Source organism: Penaeus monodon, chromosome 4, assembly GCF_015228065.2.
Source record: "Penaeus monodon isolate SGIC_2016 chromosome 4, NSTDA_Pmon_1, whole genome shotgun sequence".
NCBI classification, from domain to species: domain Eukaryota; kingdom Metazoa; phylum Arthropoda; class Malacostraca; order Decapoda; family Penaeidae; genus Penaeus; species Penaeus monodon.
The window spans coordinates 4,778,669-4,795,308 of record NC_051389.1 but is presented as its reverse complement, the minus strand read 5'-3'; the positions used below and the strand labels follow the sequence as shown (position 1 = coordinate 4,795,308).

At 34.4% G+C, this 16,640-nt stretch overlaps 1 protein-coding gene across 7 annotated transcripts in view; it reads left to right on the top strand.

Moving 5' to 3' along the window:
• Window positions 1-13,955, top strand: part of LOC119568864 (PHD finger protein 19-like) — a 21,871-nt gene extending 7,916 nt beyond the window's left edge. For 4 of the 7 annotated variants that reach the window (XM_037917292.1, XM_037917282.1, XM_037917294.1 and 1 more), the window contains 11 exons: window positions 436-514; window positions 6,247-6,429; window positions 6,798-6,998; window positions 7,111-7,290; window positions 7,522-7,694; window positions 8,523-8,718; window positions 9,223-9,290; window positions 9,709-9,873; window positions 10,394-10,589; window positions 11,195-11,416; window positions 12,671-13,955. In XM_037917292.1, coding sequence (XP_037773220.1) covers window positions 482-514; window positions 6,247-6,429; window positions 6,798-6,998; window positions 7,111-7,290; window positions 7,522-7,694; window positions 8,523-8,718; window positions 9,223-9,290; window positions 9,709-9,873; window positions 10,394-10,589; window positions 11,195-11,416; window positions 12,671-13,345 — 2,292 coding nt within the window. In that variant the 5' untranslated portion in view covers window positions 436-481 and the 3' untranslated portion in view covers window positions 13,346-13,955. The remainder of the gene's footprint in view (window positions 1-435; window positions 515-6,246; window positions 6,430-6,797; window positions 6,999-7,110; window positions 7,291-7,521; window positions 7,695-8,522; window positions 8,719-9,222; window positions 9,291-9,708; window positions 9,874-10,393; window positions 10,590-11,194; window positions 11,417-12,670) is intronic. The other 3 variants (XM_037917311.1, XM_037917305.1, XM_037917299.1) reach the window with 2 other exon arrangements.
• The last annotated feature ends 2,685 nt before the right edge of the window (window positions 13,956-16,640 follow it).

Below are 16,640 nucleotides of genomic sequence, written 5' to 3'. Positions count from 1 at the left end.
AGTATGTTTCCCCTCATTCCGTTTGCACGGTCAGGAATGGAGTATTAGTGGATAGTGGAGTTCTGTAGGGGGTGTCTACTACTTATATATATATTCTTTATTATTTAGATTCCAAAAGTGCTGTGCTGTTCATATTTACAATGTTTGTCACTTGCAACTGATGTAAAGATCAGGGAGAAATTCGGCAATTGCTGGGGAATTTCTTATTTCTTGATGTTCAAGTTTTATGACGGCAGTAGGGTTATTGCAAAATATAGAAATACATATTTTGTGTATGCTTGTGTGGATGCTTTTGTGTGCATAACCTGTTTGTAGAACAAGAGAATATATTTATATATAAACTTACCCATTATTTATTTCCCTAAATTCTTGTTTTTGAGATATAAAGTTCATCAAGATGAAACAGTATGGTAATACATTTGTTGAACTTTACAGGACCATCCCTGGAGGCAGGTGGCTGCGTGTGGTGTGTGGCCTGTGGATGAGGACCATCATGTCCGGTGCCAGGAAGAGGGTAAGCGTAACTTGCCTTCAGGAGACGCTGAAGTATTTGAAGTATTGCATTTTCCCATACCTTTTAGTGTATTGGTTTTACTCAGCTGTTTTAGTCAGTTTATTGTTATTACTGTTATTGTTTGTTTTTTGTTAGAACTTTAGGTCTAGAATCACAATATGATTTCTTGCATTTTTCTATTAGTAGTTGAGAGATAGTGCCATGTTATTTTTCTACATGTTATGAAATCTTTGATGTATTTGTATTCTGTGGCTGTAGATATATATTTTGATGTTCTTATAGTGTTGTTTTATTTATTTATTTCACTTTTTTTAGTGGTTTAGCTATCAGTGAATGAATTCTATATATGCAAAAATAAGAAAAGGCTTGCTTATCATTTGTATTGAGTTACAAGATAAATAAGAAATGGTCATACAAATCACAAGAAACATTTGAAAGGAGTGGATAAAAAAATGAGAAACATTTTGACAGTGAGAAACAATTTTTTAGAAATGTTTTCATGCTTCACTATTCATCACAATTCTGTTAACATTTTAATAGTAAATAGAAATCAACTATAAATGAAAGAGAATATAGAAAAGACAAAGTGGATTCTGTGGAGATTTAGGAGTTATCAACAGATCTGATTATGAGAGTTATAAGACTTATACTTACTAGTTGTAGGATAGTTACCTAGTTTGTGATACAGGTTAACAATATATTTAGCCTTAGAGAAATAGTTATAGTTGGTTCAGTTCAGTGAGTAACAAAATCCATCATATTTATACACTAAGTTTTCCATTTCATTGACAAATTTGCCACTTTGAATACAAAAAGTACTCTGGTGTTATAGTATGTGAACAAGGAAGATTAAGGAAACAAGATAAACTTCGGTCTGACAGTAAATGAAAATGACCAAAGCTATAGATAAAATAAACGACTAGCAAGATAAAAGTTACCTAAAACGTACATGGTAGATGTGATATTTAGATTTAAAGGAAGTAGGAAGAATGAAAGAGATAGTAGTTTCTCCTTTCCCTGGGATGACTGTGACATCCACTGTGATTTTAGTTGACTTGCTGCATTTACACAGATGACTTAACAAGTATTTAGTCACCGAGGACTTGATGACTTGCTCTACTTATCTCCCCTGTTTGCCCATTTCTTTGATTTTTGGTAAGATTGTAATTTTTTTTCCTTGTTGCTATTAGCATTTTGATTGTCAATATGGTAATCATTATGTTAGAGATAATGATAACGGTATCATTATTGATAGCATTAGAAAAAAAAACAAAAAACGAAAATTCGAGGATTGGGAAAATCGGGTGAGATCCTGTTGATCAGACAAGTTGACTCCTTGGTGGTTGAGCACTTGTGGGGTTGTCTTTGAGCAGGTACACTTGTACAAAGTATTGAATAAAATATAGCCAAGCGCCCTATCAAAGAAAGTGAGACGTATTTAGGGGTAGGTTATGTAATATTTAATTTGTGACTTGCAATACCTGAGTTAGGTTAGGCCTTTGGCTACGGATGAAGCCATTTTTGTTTTCTGTTTGGAGAGGTATATTTATACAAATATATTTTTTACTCGGTGGAATGTAATCACTTCTATAAATTTTTTGGGTAAGCATAGGGCTATGGTATGAACATTTTGATGTGTTAATATTTTGCTCAGAAGCAATATGCAGATAGTAATCCCTTCAGAAAGTATGAATTTCATGATGTAATAAAAATGTACCTTTTAAGATACAAATAATGTTTATGTTTAGGCCTTACACATCTCTAGGTTCTTCTTTTGTCAATAAATGTTTTCCTTTATATTGATTATTTAATATCATTGCTAGTCACAATGGGATATATGTTCATATGTGTTATCTAGAAAAATCTTCATTGTAAACTATAACATCTAGGTGTACTGTAAAGCAGGCTATAAGAATTAATATTATGAAACTGATGAATGTAGCTTCATATGATATACACAAATCATTTTCACAGTAAGCTAGGAATGTGTAGGAAATCTTGAGATGAATTTTCTCTTGTCTTTATGTGAACTTGAGATTATCCACATATTCTTGGTTCACAGTTTGAAAAAAATCTGTTTATTGTTTTATCTTTTTACACTAGTTGTAGAAGTGCCTCTTGGGCTTCTTATCTGGCTAAAAAAGAAAGAAAGAAAAGAAAAAAAGAAAAGAATATAGATATCATATGTTTATTTATTTGTGTTCATAGTTTTCAATGTCATAGATTTGCTAAATTTACTTTTATATTAATTGATCATTTAGGAAGTAACTGAAAATAATAGAATTATTTATTTATTTTTTGACTTGCAAAACATTGATCTTAGACTACAAGTCAAATGTTTAGGGAAAAAAGAAAGCTGCAATATTGCACCATGAGCATACATCATCAATCAGTTCTCCATTTCATGTTATCACCTTTTTCATAGTTTTCACCCCAACAGTCACTAACACTACTTTAGTGCTCACTTACTTTGCCTGTTCTTTTTTTATATGTATAAATCAATAAAATTGCAAGTTTTTTTTTTTTTTTTTTATCTTAAATATAAATGACACACATGCTTGTTATTCTTACATAGTTACATCTTCATCCAAATTTCCAATCTCCAATTGTAGTTGAATTATTAGACCAAATAGACGTCTGAGTGATTTTACATTTTTGTGATTGCGAAAAGAAATAAGATTCATTAGAACATTTCCATATCAGTCCATTGTTTTAGTTTTTTATTTTGTGACTGTGATATTTATATATGAAAAATGTTGCAAGAGCAGAATGATAATATAGTAGGTTGTTTTAAATCTTAGTACATAAAACAAACCACCCATAAGAGAGTAAAATGAGTGTCTTGAGAGGACTATGTATTTCCATGAATTAATTGTATGCATTTCTAAATTACGGCAACCCCATGATAAAGGGTAATCATTGCATAAACACGAAGGGAATATCCTTTACCTCATAGGCTATATTGCTTCTTCCAAGTCAAATGTTAGCTCTAGCCCTTGTCAAGAGATGTTATTTGAAGCACATTTGGGGTTATGTAAATGGAATACAGTACTTTGCACTCATGCCTTTAAAAGTGTATGACACTGTATGAGAATAATAGAGTCTGAGGATGATAATGCCGTACATTATGTTACATGTTTCATTTGCATAATATATTTACTGATAAACAGGGCCATGAGATTTGAAATGTTGCAAAAAGTTCCCAGATACATGTATTTTCCTTTTTTTAATTTAAACTAATTGAGGAAACTACTGTACATTGGTTGGCATGCTTCTAAATGATAGGGTGACCTAACTGTTCTGACTGTGACTGTACTAATATGCTGGGCCAATTTTAGCATTACATTAACTGATATCTCTTGTTTAGAAGAAGAAAAAATCTTAATACAATGGTGAATTACAGTCTCAGTAGTTGGGCCATTCATCCAGTGTATTTTATTGGGAACACTTAGCATGCCGAGACTTGGGTTGGATCTATAGTCTTCCCCTCCCCCCTCCCCCCCTATAGGTGTTGGTGCTCGGTGGAGGTGCGGGCATCTGCTCGTGTAGAAATGCCCCTAATTATTATTTTGCATTTTAACCTTTTACTTGTTTCTTTTATCATATTTGTTCTATTCTGTTTTCTGTTCAGATTATTATAATAGTATGTAAATGTAGAAGAGATATAGGTAACAAGGCTTTTTGATTATTATAATATTTGCATGTATATCACTGGAGATCATCTTGTCACTCGTCTCCCCAATCTGCATTGTTTAATTTAATTTCTCTTCTTGTTTGTTTTGTTTTTATCATTTCAGTTGTAACTGGAGTTGCCCACTTTGTCTTCTTCTTACTTAGGCAAGTGGTTCATGGTTTATCATTTTGCAGTATTAGTCTAGCAACAAATTTTATCTTGAGAGAAAAAAAGTAGACGATCGATGCTGTGCTTCTTGTAGAGTTAAACCTGGAGATGCAAACAAGATACCTCCAAATGCAAGATATGCTAAGAGTTACGTTCATGAGTATATCAGGTGTAGAGATTCCCCATTTCTGGTGAATTTTGCATACCTCCTTACTTACTGGTATATGAAATAGTAAATTAATCAGACGATTGTGATTAAATTTGTATTATATGCAGTAAATGACCCCAAATCTTAGGGCCAAAGAAAGTATTTTAGATTTGATAGTAAGTAATTAATAGATGACAAAGCTGAATTAGCCTGATATGCATTATTACTGATATTTTCATAAAATTGTTTTGTATTAATAGGTCATCAGTAGTCTTGTAGGGAAGCCACTCAGTTATGTATATTTTTAGATTTGTTTATTTATTTTATTTCCCCATTTATCTTCGAAGACCCTTGTACTTTATAAATATTTGAGGTGGTTCAGATTTGCATTGTAGCTGCTCCATATTGTATACATAAAGATTTTTTTTCCAATGATAATGGAGATTGAAAATTTTTATAACATGCTTGACAGTTACACAATATCTCTTGCTTATGACATTCACTTTTTTTGCACAGAGGATCGTCCGCTTGCAATCTCGATAGTAATTTAATGATTTTGTGTGACTTTCTCATTGTTTTTCCCAATTTTTTATATTTGAAAAAGATTTTATGTTGAATTTCATACTTCAGTTTAAATGTATACATATAATATGTTTTTTTTTCTTTTTCAAGTTTTTGCCACAGTGAGGAAGTTACATAGTGGAAGACCCTGTTGGCAAATAACCATATGATGCTTTTACTAACTCATAAGATACTGGCCTTTATTGCTCATCAGTTGCTTTTTACTATTTCAAGAATGTATAAACAGAGAAAGAAAATTGTGAAAAGTAACAACAACGACTAAGTTTTTTTTTCTATTTGTGTTACGTTTAAAGATTAGCTGCTGGTATAATATAATGTGGCTGTATGTTGTTTTGCTTCCTTTTGGAGATCATGTCAGGGGTTTTGATATTGAAAGTGTTAATTAAAAACCTGTGAATACACAGAAGTATTGATTTGACATTCAAAAGATTTATTTCATTGTCTCTGTATGTGCATGTTGTTTTTTAAAATGCTTTCTAAAGCTTGAGTTGGGATTGGCTTAAATATTCAACAGGTCAATTAGCTCACTGTTTTGTGGCGTCTATATCAGAAAAACTGTCATTTTGTCTAGGAGTAGCAGATGTTGCAAATGATTGGAGCATTGTCTTATATTGTTAAAAAGCTGTCAGATGATGAGCTGTGGGCTCATATATATCTTGTAAAATAAAGTAATGAAAAACAGTTTTTATGACCTGATATATAAATATATTTATTTTGATAATGCAGCTATCTGAATGTAATCCTACTAATTATTATGAACTTTTACTACTCATGTTGGTGACATTGGAAATGTATTGAATAAACCTGACATTCCTAGAATTTTTGAATATGTAATGTTTTTGTTAAATAAAGAGGCTTACGTTAGTAATGAAAGACTTTATTGCTGTATCAGTTGGTTTAAATCTTATGTTGTCTTAAGGCTAGAAGCTGCATAGGAAGTATTATACAATTGTAATTTACTTTTATGGTGCATTATATACATGTATGTATACTTTTTTCTTCAATCCTTTATGCAAGAGTTGAGTTCCATTATCTTTCCAGTTAGTAAAGGGAGCATATCGTAAGAATTATTCTTCAACATTTGCATGCTTTTATTTTATTATTATGTATATTTTTTTTAACCAAAACTCCTTTATTAAAAATCCTTTATGATCTTTCAAGGTTGTGGACCGTTTTCCTGACCTTCCTTCCCCTTTCCTAATGCAGGATGGGGACAGCGAGGGTGACAGTGGGTTCGTGACACCAGACAGCACCACCAAAGAGAGGGAGTCACGCTTCGTAGAGGGCCAGGATGTACTCTCGCATGGAAAGGACGGCCTGTATTATCTAGGAACTATAGTTGTGGTGAGGAGCTACCAGCCTCTTTCCTTCATCTTCTTCATTCCTTCTACTGGGCTATTTATTCTTTTCTTCGATTGAGTCTTGCATCACTTGGGCATTTTTTTTTTTTTCTTAAGTTTGAGAATTTCTAAGTGGAAAAGGTTTTCCTCCCTCATCACCACCACCACATCACTGTATATATTCCATTGTATTCTTTCTCAAATGTTATGGGTCTTCTTTTCTTCTCTGTCTGAATTTGGGATTCTTTAATAACATAAATGTACATCTGTTTATAGAATGATAGTATCTTTATTAGTGGGTAACTGAGGACTAATTGGCCTAGTGGTAAAGAGTTGGCTCTGGATACAATTCAAAGTGAAATCCCCTTGCAGGTTGACAGTGAAAATGAGCGTTGCCTGGTGCAGTTTGAGGACAGCACGGCCCACTGGTCTCTCTACAAAGACCTCACCAAGCTGAAACTGCCTGAGTCTGATGATCTCTGTGTTATATGCAAGTCTTCCAAAAGCTGGGATACAAATGAAATTGTTTTGTGTCACATATGTGAGCAAGGCTACCATCAAGATTGTCTCCAGGTACAGAATTTAGCTCTCTTGTCCTCTCCGGTAAAGATAAATGGTTGAGAATGTTTTAAACATTAAGCATTTTTTGTGTCATTTCCCAAGAAAAGATTCCTCTTTGTTACAGCCAAGGATAGGGAAGGAATATTGTGAGCCTGATAGCCAGTGGGAGTGTCCAAGGTGTGCAGGCCACTCAGCCATGGAGAAAGAAGAACGGAAAAAATCAAGGGAGAATTCTCCACGCAAACAGCGACCACGGCCACAGCAGCAACAACCTGAGAATACCAAACTAGACCTGCCATATGATGTGAGTAAGATGAAGCTTGGTAGCATATTATGAATAGATTAATAGTAGTATGTTAAGTATTATTATTCTGGTGTATCAACTTTGCTCTTATTGATGGTAATGTGTGAAATGGAGGTGTAAAACTGTGAATCTCACTTTGGTCAGTGCCGCTAAACAGAGTAAAACTTATGAAAAGAGCATATATCTAAATATGTTAATGATATCCTAATTTTGTTCCAAAACATTTGTCAGATTAACAGCTTAACATGGGACCAAGGTCACAAAAGCAACAGAGAGCAGACGTACTGCTACTGCGGTGGACCAGGAGAATGGTATAACCGCATGCTTCAGTGCCAACGATGTAAACAGTGGTTCCATGAAGCCTGTGTTGATTGTCTACATCTGTCCCTCTTATATGGTGATAGGTGAGTTGTTTTCATAATGTTTTTCATGATTGATGATTCATCCCTTTTGTGCTTATGTTTTTTTTTTTTTTTTTTTTTCCCATACCTATCTTTTATATATCCATGGTTTTAACCCAGCCTTCCTTCCTCTTTCTGTTCCTATTCTTGTTCTTCCTCCTTTCTCTTCCTTCTCCTTTCCTCCCTCCTCCTCCTCCTCCTTTCTCTTCCTTCTCCTTCTTTCCTCCCTTCTCCTCCTCCTCCTCCTCCTCCTCCTCCTCCTCCTCCTCCTCCTCCTCCTCCTCCTCCTCCTCCTCCTCCTCCTCCTCCTTCTTCTCCTTCTTCTCCTTCTCCTTCTTTCCCTCCCTCTCCTTCTTTCCCTCCCTCTCCTTCTTTCCCTCCCTCTCCTTCTTCCTCCCTCTCCCTCTTTCCCTCCCACTCCTCCTCCTCCTCCTCCTCCTCCTCCTCCTCCTCCTCCTCCTCCTCCTCCTCCTCCTCCTCCTCCTCCTCCTCCTCCTCCTCCTCCTCCTCCTCCTCCTCCCTCTTTCCCTCTTCCACTTTGGCCTCCTGCTCCTCTGGCTCATCCATCTCTGCTTTTCCTGTTCCACTTCTTCCTCCTTCCTCTTGTACATTTTTCCTTTGTTGCCCTTTTCCTTCTGTTTTAACTTCTGTTATGTTGCACATCCTCCTTAACAAGCCCTCTTTGATTTGATATTTTTTTATATTTTGTAATGTAGATTTGATGTAGATATTTGTAAATTATTAATCTGTTTTATATTTGAAAACATTGATTCTGCAATGTGTTTTTGGCTTTTGAATTGTTTTTGAATTTCCATGAATGTTCTCTTGCAGGTTTTATGTTTTTGTATGTGCTTTGTGCAATGAAGGAACAGAATTCCTTCATAGATTAGATGTGAAGTGGGTAGATGTTGTGCATCTATCAATATTTAATCTAACTTTGCAAGATTCCAAAACTTACTTTGAGTATGAAGACACCATCACACAGTGGATTAATGACAACTGGGAATTATTGCAAGCACCACTAGGGGTAAGTTATGTTTTTTTTTTTTTTTTTTTTTTTATCTCCCTTTTGTCTCTCTTTCTCTCTCTGTCGTTTATACTCTCATTTCCTTTTTCTTCGATATTGGATCTCTCCCAATTCCTTTTTTTGGAAATTATTTCTTTGATTTCGCTCTCTGCTACCCATCTTATCCTATGAATTCCATAAATTTCTCTCTGCTTATATTCCTCTCTGATCTAGTCTCTCTCTTATTCCTCTCCTTCTTCAGCTTATCATCTTCCTTGCATCATTCATCTTTGTCCAGTTTGATTCATTTCTTCTTTTCAAAGTAGTGAGAGTTTGATTACCATTATTTATAAAACGTTTGTGAATTATATGTGAGCTGCTTGCGAATACTATATGACTCAGTAGATGTGAGCTGCTTGTAACTGCTTATAGGATTCAATAGATGTGACCTGCTAGCCAATACTGGAACCACAATTTTTATATGAAATGTAACTTAACAGTTTTTTATATTTTCTTTGGTTTCAGCTTCAAAACATTCGAGTTAGTGAGAGGAAACACGAGGTATTAAGAGTCCTGGAAGGAAACAGACCAAGGTTTGTAAACAAATATTTAAAAATGTTGTAGTTTGGATATGTAAAGGGAAGATGAGGGAATATAGATAGGATTCTTACATGATCTAATCATAGAGTTTATGGTTTGAGCATTGCATGTTTGTATTTTAATATTCCATGAACCATGAAGTTTTATATATTTATTTATTTATTTATTTATTTCCTTTTTCCTTAATGATGAGATAGGAAGGACTTAGTGAACCTGTGTTTTTGGCATCCAGGTATTTATGGCTTAGATAACTGTAGTAGGCTGTTGTATTTTGTTGTTTCTCCTAGCCATGTTAAGATGTCTGAAAATGGAAAAGACAAATTTTATTTTCATTTTCATCCATTTTTAACTCAACGATGCAGTCATATATGATATACATGCTTTACGGCTCTATCATTGCCTTGCCAACAGGTTTAAATGTGGTCGGGAAATAAAAAAGAAAACCAGTATATGGGGCCTAAGAGTACGTGTCCCACCCCCTGTGCCAGCTATTACCCTGCCTGCCGTGGGTGTCATCACGGAAGACTCCATCAAACACATAACGCTGAGAAACAAAAAGACTCGTAATGCCGACAGGTAAGGACACTAGGGCTGTTCTCCTTTCTATATGCAGTCTTTACATTGCGCAGAATTATAAGGGGGGAAAAACGCAAACCGAAACAGTACATTTTAAAGTGTGAATTCTTGTCTTTTGCTTGAATTATGCTTGCAACATGGTTAGTATTTTTTTTTTCTTTTTTCCCCCGGGTACATTTCATTTTAAATTATTTATTTCTGCGCATTCCTTGTTAGGGTTAACTATGCAAAGGTGCTGATTTGATTAAATGTTAGGTTCATAACAAACTACTTTTTGGAAGTTCTATAGTGCAGTAAATAAGATAGTTTCTTGAAATATGCTGTAGATTTCAATTCATATTTTATTTATTTATTTACTTCCATACTTCATTATTTGAAAGGAAAGTATACATATATGAAATAGATTTATAATCCCACTTAAATGTCCAGAAACATGTGGATATATACATATAATCGCCCATGAAAAGGGAGAATATTCATTTCTGAAAAATACAATCCCGGCTTCCCCTTCCTCTTGCAGCCCTCCAATACCCCGAAGTTACAAGCTGCGTGAGGACAAGCAGGAGGAGGTGGACGAGGCTCTGGCACGGTTCAGCCCTGCCAAGAAGCGAGCCCTGTCTCCCAGTACCCTGGAGCAGGAGGAGGAGAGTCCCAACAGTGGCAGCGTGAGACGAAAGAGAAAACGCGAGTTGGACATTCTCATGGATGATAAAAAGGTATTTGGCCTTGTTTTGTTGTTTTTGAGTTGTTAATTTTATGCGTTGTCCATAGTGTTTTTGTTTTAAGTAATTTTGTTAACACTTTAATGGCTCCAGGAGTGGTTTGTCACCAAGGAGTTGATTACTAGGCCTATTTGATCATGCCTATTTATCCCATTCCTTGATTTTATTTTATTATTCTTTTCATTTTCTATTAATATTGTTATTAATGCTATAATGATACTGATGATAATAGCATTAATAATAACAAACTTTTCATATAAAATTCAAGGAGTGCAACAATCTGTTGTGATTAAATGGGCTTAGTAATTGACTCCTTGGTGATTTGACACTTGTGGAGCCATCTATGTGTAAACAAAATTAATAATACTAAACCACATTGGACAGTGCATGTGGAAATTTTTGAGGTTTTGCAAATTTCCAAGAGTTACTACTTGAATGGTGTTTGTCTTATTGTCATATTTTTTTTCTTACATGCAAGAGAGATTAACATAGAATTGATATACAAGAAAATATATTTTATTTGATTGTATCATAATTATGTACTTTTTTATTTATGATTTTTAGAATTTTTTTTCTCTTTTCTTTCTTTCTTCTTTAAGGTTGGAGTAAGATGTTCCAATGTAAACTCCTTATTCCAGGCAAAGAAAATGATAGAAGAGGTAGGATCGGTTAAAGCCAATAGTACAACAGGCTCACAAGCCCCGGTTAAAAGAAAACGAGGCCGGCCGCCTAAGAACCAGCAGAACCTACAATCGGCAAACGACCTGCGTGACTTGAAACAGAAAAGGGCACAGAAGCTTTTGAAAGAGGCACTGAAGCAGGTAAGGAGAGGAAGAGCTGATCTTTCTTTGTTTTTAGGTCTTCCACCCTTATCTTTATTGTAATACTGGCAATAGGATTTATTTGTCTGTATATGTTTGCATTTGAATTTCATTTCTTTTGTCCATTTACTTTTTTTTTTTTTTTTTTTTTTACTTTTTTTCCCCCCCATTTTTTTAACCCTTTCACTGTGGTGAACCCTCGATACCCATTAGAAACATTCTTGTAATAATTTGACAGTGCCACTGTAGAGTATATATACATCGACTGTTCATGTCTGCCGAGAGGTGCTGAAACTGCATCATATCAGCTGCCATCATGTCGGATGTCAACAATTTGGTATTTAATGTCTTGTGCGTATGTTGTTGTTGTATATATATAAAAAAAAAGGTATTTACCTTATTTTGCCAACACAAAATATGACAACATGACTATTCCTATGCCCATATTGTATGACTATATTTTCTAATCAGTCTGAAATACAGATTTTCCTCTTCTGTTTTCTTTTGTATTTTTTTCTGATTTTTATTCTCTTGTTCGTGCAACGGTGATTTGAGAAGACTGATTTTTGTTTTGCTTATGACGAATATCTTGAGCAGATGTACCAAAGTCAGAAAGGCAGACGTTGGGCACCAAAGGCATTCTTAATTGTTATTGCACATTATTAGTAGAATTTTTCTCAAAAACTAACACTGTCTACCTGGTCTGTGTGGTCCACAAGCTTCTAATCAATTTGTGATATATTTTTGAGTAAATAAGTACTGTGTTGTGAGCAGGACCATATGTCATCTTCAAAATGCTTTATGCCGGGGGTATAGGTTTTAGTTCATTTCTTTTCTTTTTCCTTTTTTCTTTTTCTTTTTCTTTTCTCTTCTTTCCTTTACTTTTTCCTTTTTCACTGTGAGGTTTGTTTCATACAGCAGGAAAGCTGATATAGTAGTAGTAAAAGAAAAGGAAAGGGAAGAAGTATGCCTTTTCTGGTGGTGTGATTTTTTGCTGCAGTGGAAGGGTTAATTGCTGTCATTTACAATAAGTTATTTGAAGGTTTGAATGAATGGTTAATTAGATTTGGCTGAAATGAAATTATCTTTCTCCTGTTTACTTACTAGTTGGACTTCCGTTCTGAGTACTTTGCAGAAATTTGTTTATAAACCAGAAGGTGTAACATAGTACAAAACAGTGCAGCACTTTCTTTATTATAATTTTTTTCTGCCTGTCTTTGTAGTCAGGTAATTGATTTGATCTCATTTCTACAGGGCAAAGGTTTGCGGCCAGTTACCAAGTCAGGTCTTGGGATCACCACCCCAAATTCTATCACCCCGGGAGACACAAGCGGTGATGAAACCTCCTCGCACGGCACACTTGATTCCTTCATTCCTCCTCCATCCAACTTTGAGGGCCAGAACAACCCCTTCCTGAATCTCGACTCTCTCAGTTATGGCATGCCAGTCATCAGACCCCTAAAGCGAAAATTAAATGAGAACGACATCCGCATTGGCAAAAATGGGGAGGTGAAGCGGAGACGCTTCCGCAAAAAGTGCGACAAGGCGAAGCTAATGTTCCTACTACAGAATGGCTCCATTAATATGAACGGTGGAAATGACATCAGGTTGAATGGCACCAACAGCATAAAGAATTGTGTGGACTATGCGCTAAGTGGGAGACTGAATTCCAGCAACAAGATGGAGGATGGTAGTGAAGGAGGCGAGGATGCCAAAGTGGGTGACACTGGTTTCTCATATAGTGACCTGAAGTCGACTGTTAATAATTACTTCGGGGCTGCAAACAGAATAGCAAATGGTGAAAAGTTCCATGTGTTAGCGAGGAGAGTAAGTCTTGAAGAGAAAGTCCAGTACCTCATAGAATGGGACTGTCCGAGTTCCTCCTTAGGCCAAGGTGTAAAACCTTGTCTTTATTCTTCATCCATCTAGACTCTAGCGGCAATGAAACATTTCCTGTGTTTCGTTGGCATTTCAACTCTTGTGATATTACTCTTGAGTCTGAAGTGCTTCCTCACCGCTGTAGTCAAAGTGGATGAAGGATTTAGTCATTTTGTTGAGCCATTAGTTGTAGTACGAAGGTTTTATTCTTGCAAAGTCATTTTGAATATGCAGAGCAAGAAGGTGGAGTCAGTTGTGAATGCAAGACTTGCATAAGGCACCAACCCTATAACCACATTAAGACTGTGTTCATCATACACTGCCAGAATGAACGATACAGAGTGCGCGAGGTTTGTGTCATGCAGTGAACAACCTCATTTTTTTAAGTTTTGTGATATGGTTGCTTTGGGTGAACAGGGAAGATAGAGCAAAATATTTTTAAATGTTTAAATTCTCAAGAACTATGGTAGTGGAAAAAGTGCGGGAAGTGAGAACATTTAAAATAACTGTGGCTTGTGGATGTGACCAGTGATATTGAGCGATACTGGAATTACCCATAGCAACCACATACAAACATTTGTACTATTTGTTTAGTCATGTACATAAGTCGTGTATTTGTTTTATGGTTACAATTATCTGGTGAAATAAACTTCAGACTTGTGTTCGTGTATGACTGAGGGTGAGTGATTCCAAAAGAAGAAACAGGACACTTGCGACAGGGCACTTGGAAGTTGTTCAAGATGAGGCTGAGTGTCTGCCTCCTGTTGAGGATGTAAGTTTGAGTGGCTCATTAACTTATTATTATTATTATTATTATTATTATTATTATTATTATTATTATTATTATTATTATTATTATTATTATTATTATTATATTGTTATTATTATTATTGTTATTGTTATCATCCATATTATTATTATTATTATTATTATTATTATTATTATTATTATTATTATTATTTCATAATTATTAATATTATTAGTATTAAATTATTTTCACAATAATTTAAATCTTGTTTTATTGCTATAATTTTTGGTTATCACTACTATTATTATCATTATTGGTAATAATTAGTAATTTTATTACTTCTGTTGTTACCACCACCATTTTAAGTTAATTAATATGGTTATTTTTATGAATGTTACAGTTGCCATTTGTATTGTAAATGGGATTATAATTATGATTATGGTAATTTGTAATCACAATTATAATGATGATAGCAAAAGTATATTTGTTTCTTTTTTTTTGGTATTAGTATCAGTATTATCATGATTATCTATGTAAACATCTTTTTGATCTTATTTTTCTTAGTTACTTAATATTTTTGCTTTTCCATTTTTATTATCATTATGATTATGGTATTTATGCATGAGAAGCCATGTTGTGTGTATCCACATGGACGCATTTGTAACTTGTTTTGTTGCCAAAGATAGCCAACAGAGTGTGGGGCATGCAGTAGGAGGAGGTCAGGTTATACGGAAAGATTTGCATAGTCAGAGCATTGTCTAGGTCCTCTTTTGTTAAGTAAAGAATTCATCAATCAGTCCATTGTTGGGAGGGAGGGTGTGTGTGTATATATATATATATGTTTAGGAGGAAGTGGTATTTTGATTGTTTTTATTTATTTATTATTTTTTTAAAATTGTATGTTTTATGTTTTTTGTTAGTGCGTCGTTCAGTTCAGCGGAGTTTAACCTGATGTATCAATCCCTACTGCTTGCCCTTTAACTTTCACTGCCACTATTCCATCGTGCTCAACTTGTAAGATGTTTCAAGCATTGCAGTGTGTGACATTCCAAGAGTCAGAAATCTGTCTGAGACATGTTTCAGCATTGTATCATTTACTGCCATTGACTATAGATGCTAGAGTACCTTATTTCTGTCCTCTTTGTATACATACCTATTGATGACAGTACAAAACGTTATCGTGCATCAATCTTCCGTGACATGTACTAAGTGAAAGTAATGCAAAAAATAAAAAATAAAAGTTGATTTTAGCATGGCACTTGTAACAGTTGATGAGAGATGCTGCCTAGTTGATAGTTTTCAGTATTTGACGACAAATATATATCAGGAAATTTTAACCCACATTATTTTCATAAATTAACCCTGTCCATGTCAAGAAGATAGTTGTTTTTTTTTATATTATTTTTTTCATTATTATTATTATCATTATTATTATTTTGAATGGTGCTTAAGAATTGTCGTTGACTATTTGTTATATAAAAACGTGAAAAAAAATATTAAAAATAATTTCCCTGAATATTTGGCGTATGCACCAGCGCTGAATTCTTTGGAGAACACAACTTTTCCCTTTGTATAATGTTTCTTTGTATAATGTTTCTTGATTAGTAGTTTAAATTGGTATATGTATTAGCTCTTACTTTTTGTTTTTGTGATGTGCACTCAGTTACAAGGCAGATGCCATTTTTAATACTTATGTCCCGTTTATTTATTCACATAATAATTTTGTCTTTCTTTTTTTTTTTTTTATGACAATTTTCAAACTAGACTGTTGTGTTATTGTAAAGTGCCCCACTGCTGACTTTGTTCCCACAATCTCAGGTTTGATGCAAGTTAATGCTATTCTTATATGCCCACTTTATTCCCAACTTTGCCATATACAGATTACATTGATTTCTTTCAAGACCATTTTTTTTTTCCACAGCATTGTTGAAACACTGATTTGAAAGAAATGTCCATTCCTTCTCTCTCTTGCTCATCTGCCAATAATATCAACTTGAAACACTGCCTTTAATTTTTTTCCAATTGTTTATCATATTGCCTCATTGTATGACCAATATTATTATTATTGTTTTTTTTTTTTTATCTATTTTTTTTATTATTTTTTTTTATATCTTCTTTTACTAATCCCATTATCCCCCGGAAGCAGGGTTGCACTGAGCTAAATACTTGAAGTACTGAGGAGATTGAGGTATAGTGTAGGAACAATGTTTTCTCCTGCAGTATTAAAGTCTCGAGTGGTTGCTCTGAAACATGTCAAATTTTCTCGTTGCTAAGACAGATCCAATTTTTGTAGAAAGATGAGATTATAACAAAACCATTATACCTCAGATCTGCCAAGATAATCGTAGACAGATAGGTTTGACCATCAGTACCATTTCCCTGACTTGTCTTATTTAGCTCGTCTAGTAGTCTAGTCATTTTTTAGTTTCACAAGTCAGCACAGGCAATAGACATGGAATGACCCACCTAAGTTGTCTTGTATCTCCTTTTTTTCAGTTAATTGATAATGATTATTGTATTTATTTATTTTAATTTTCATATTGAACTACAAGGGTTTTTTTCTTTTTTTTCTTCTTTTTTTGTAACTTGAGTACATGC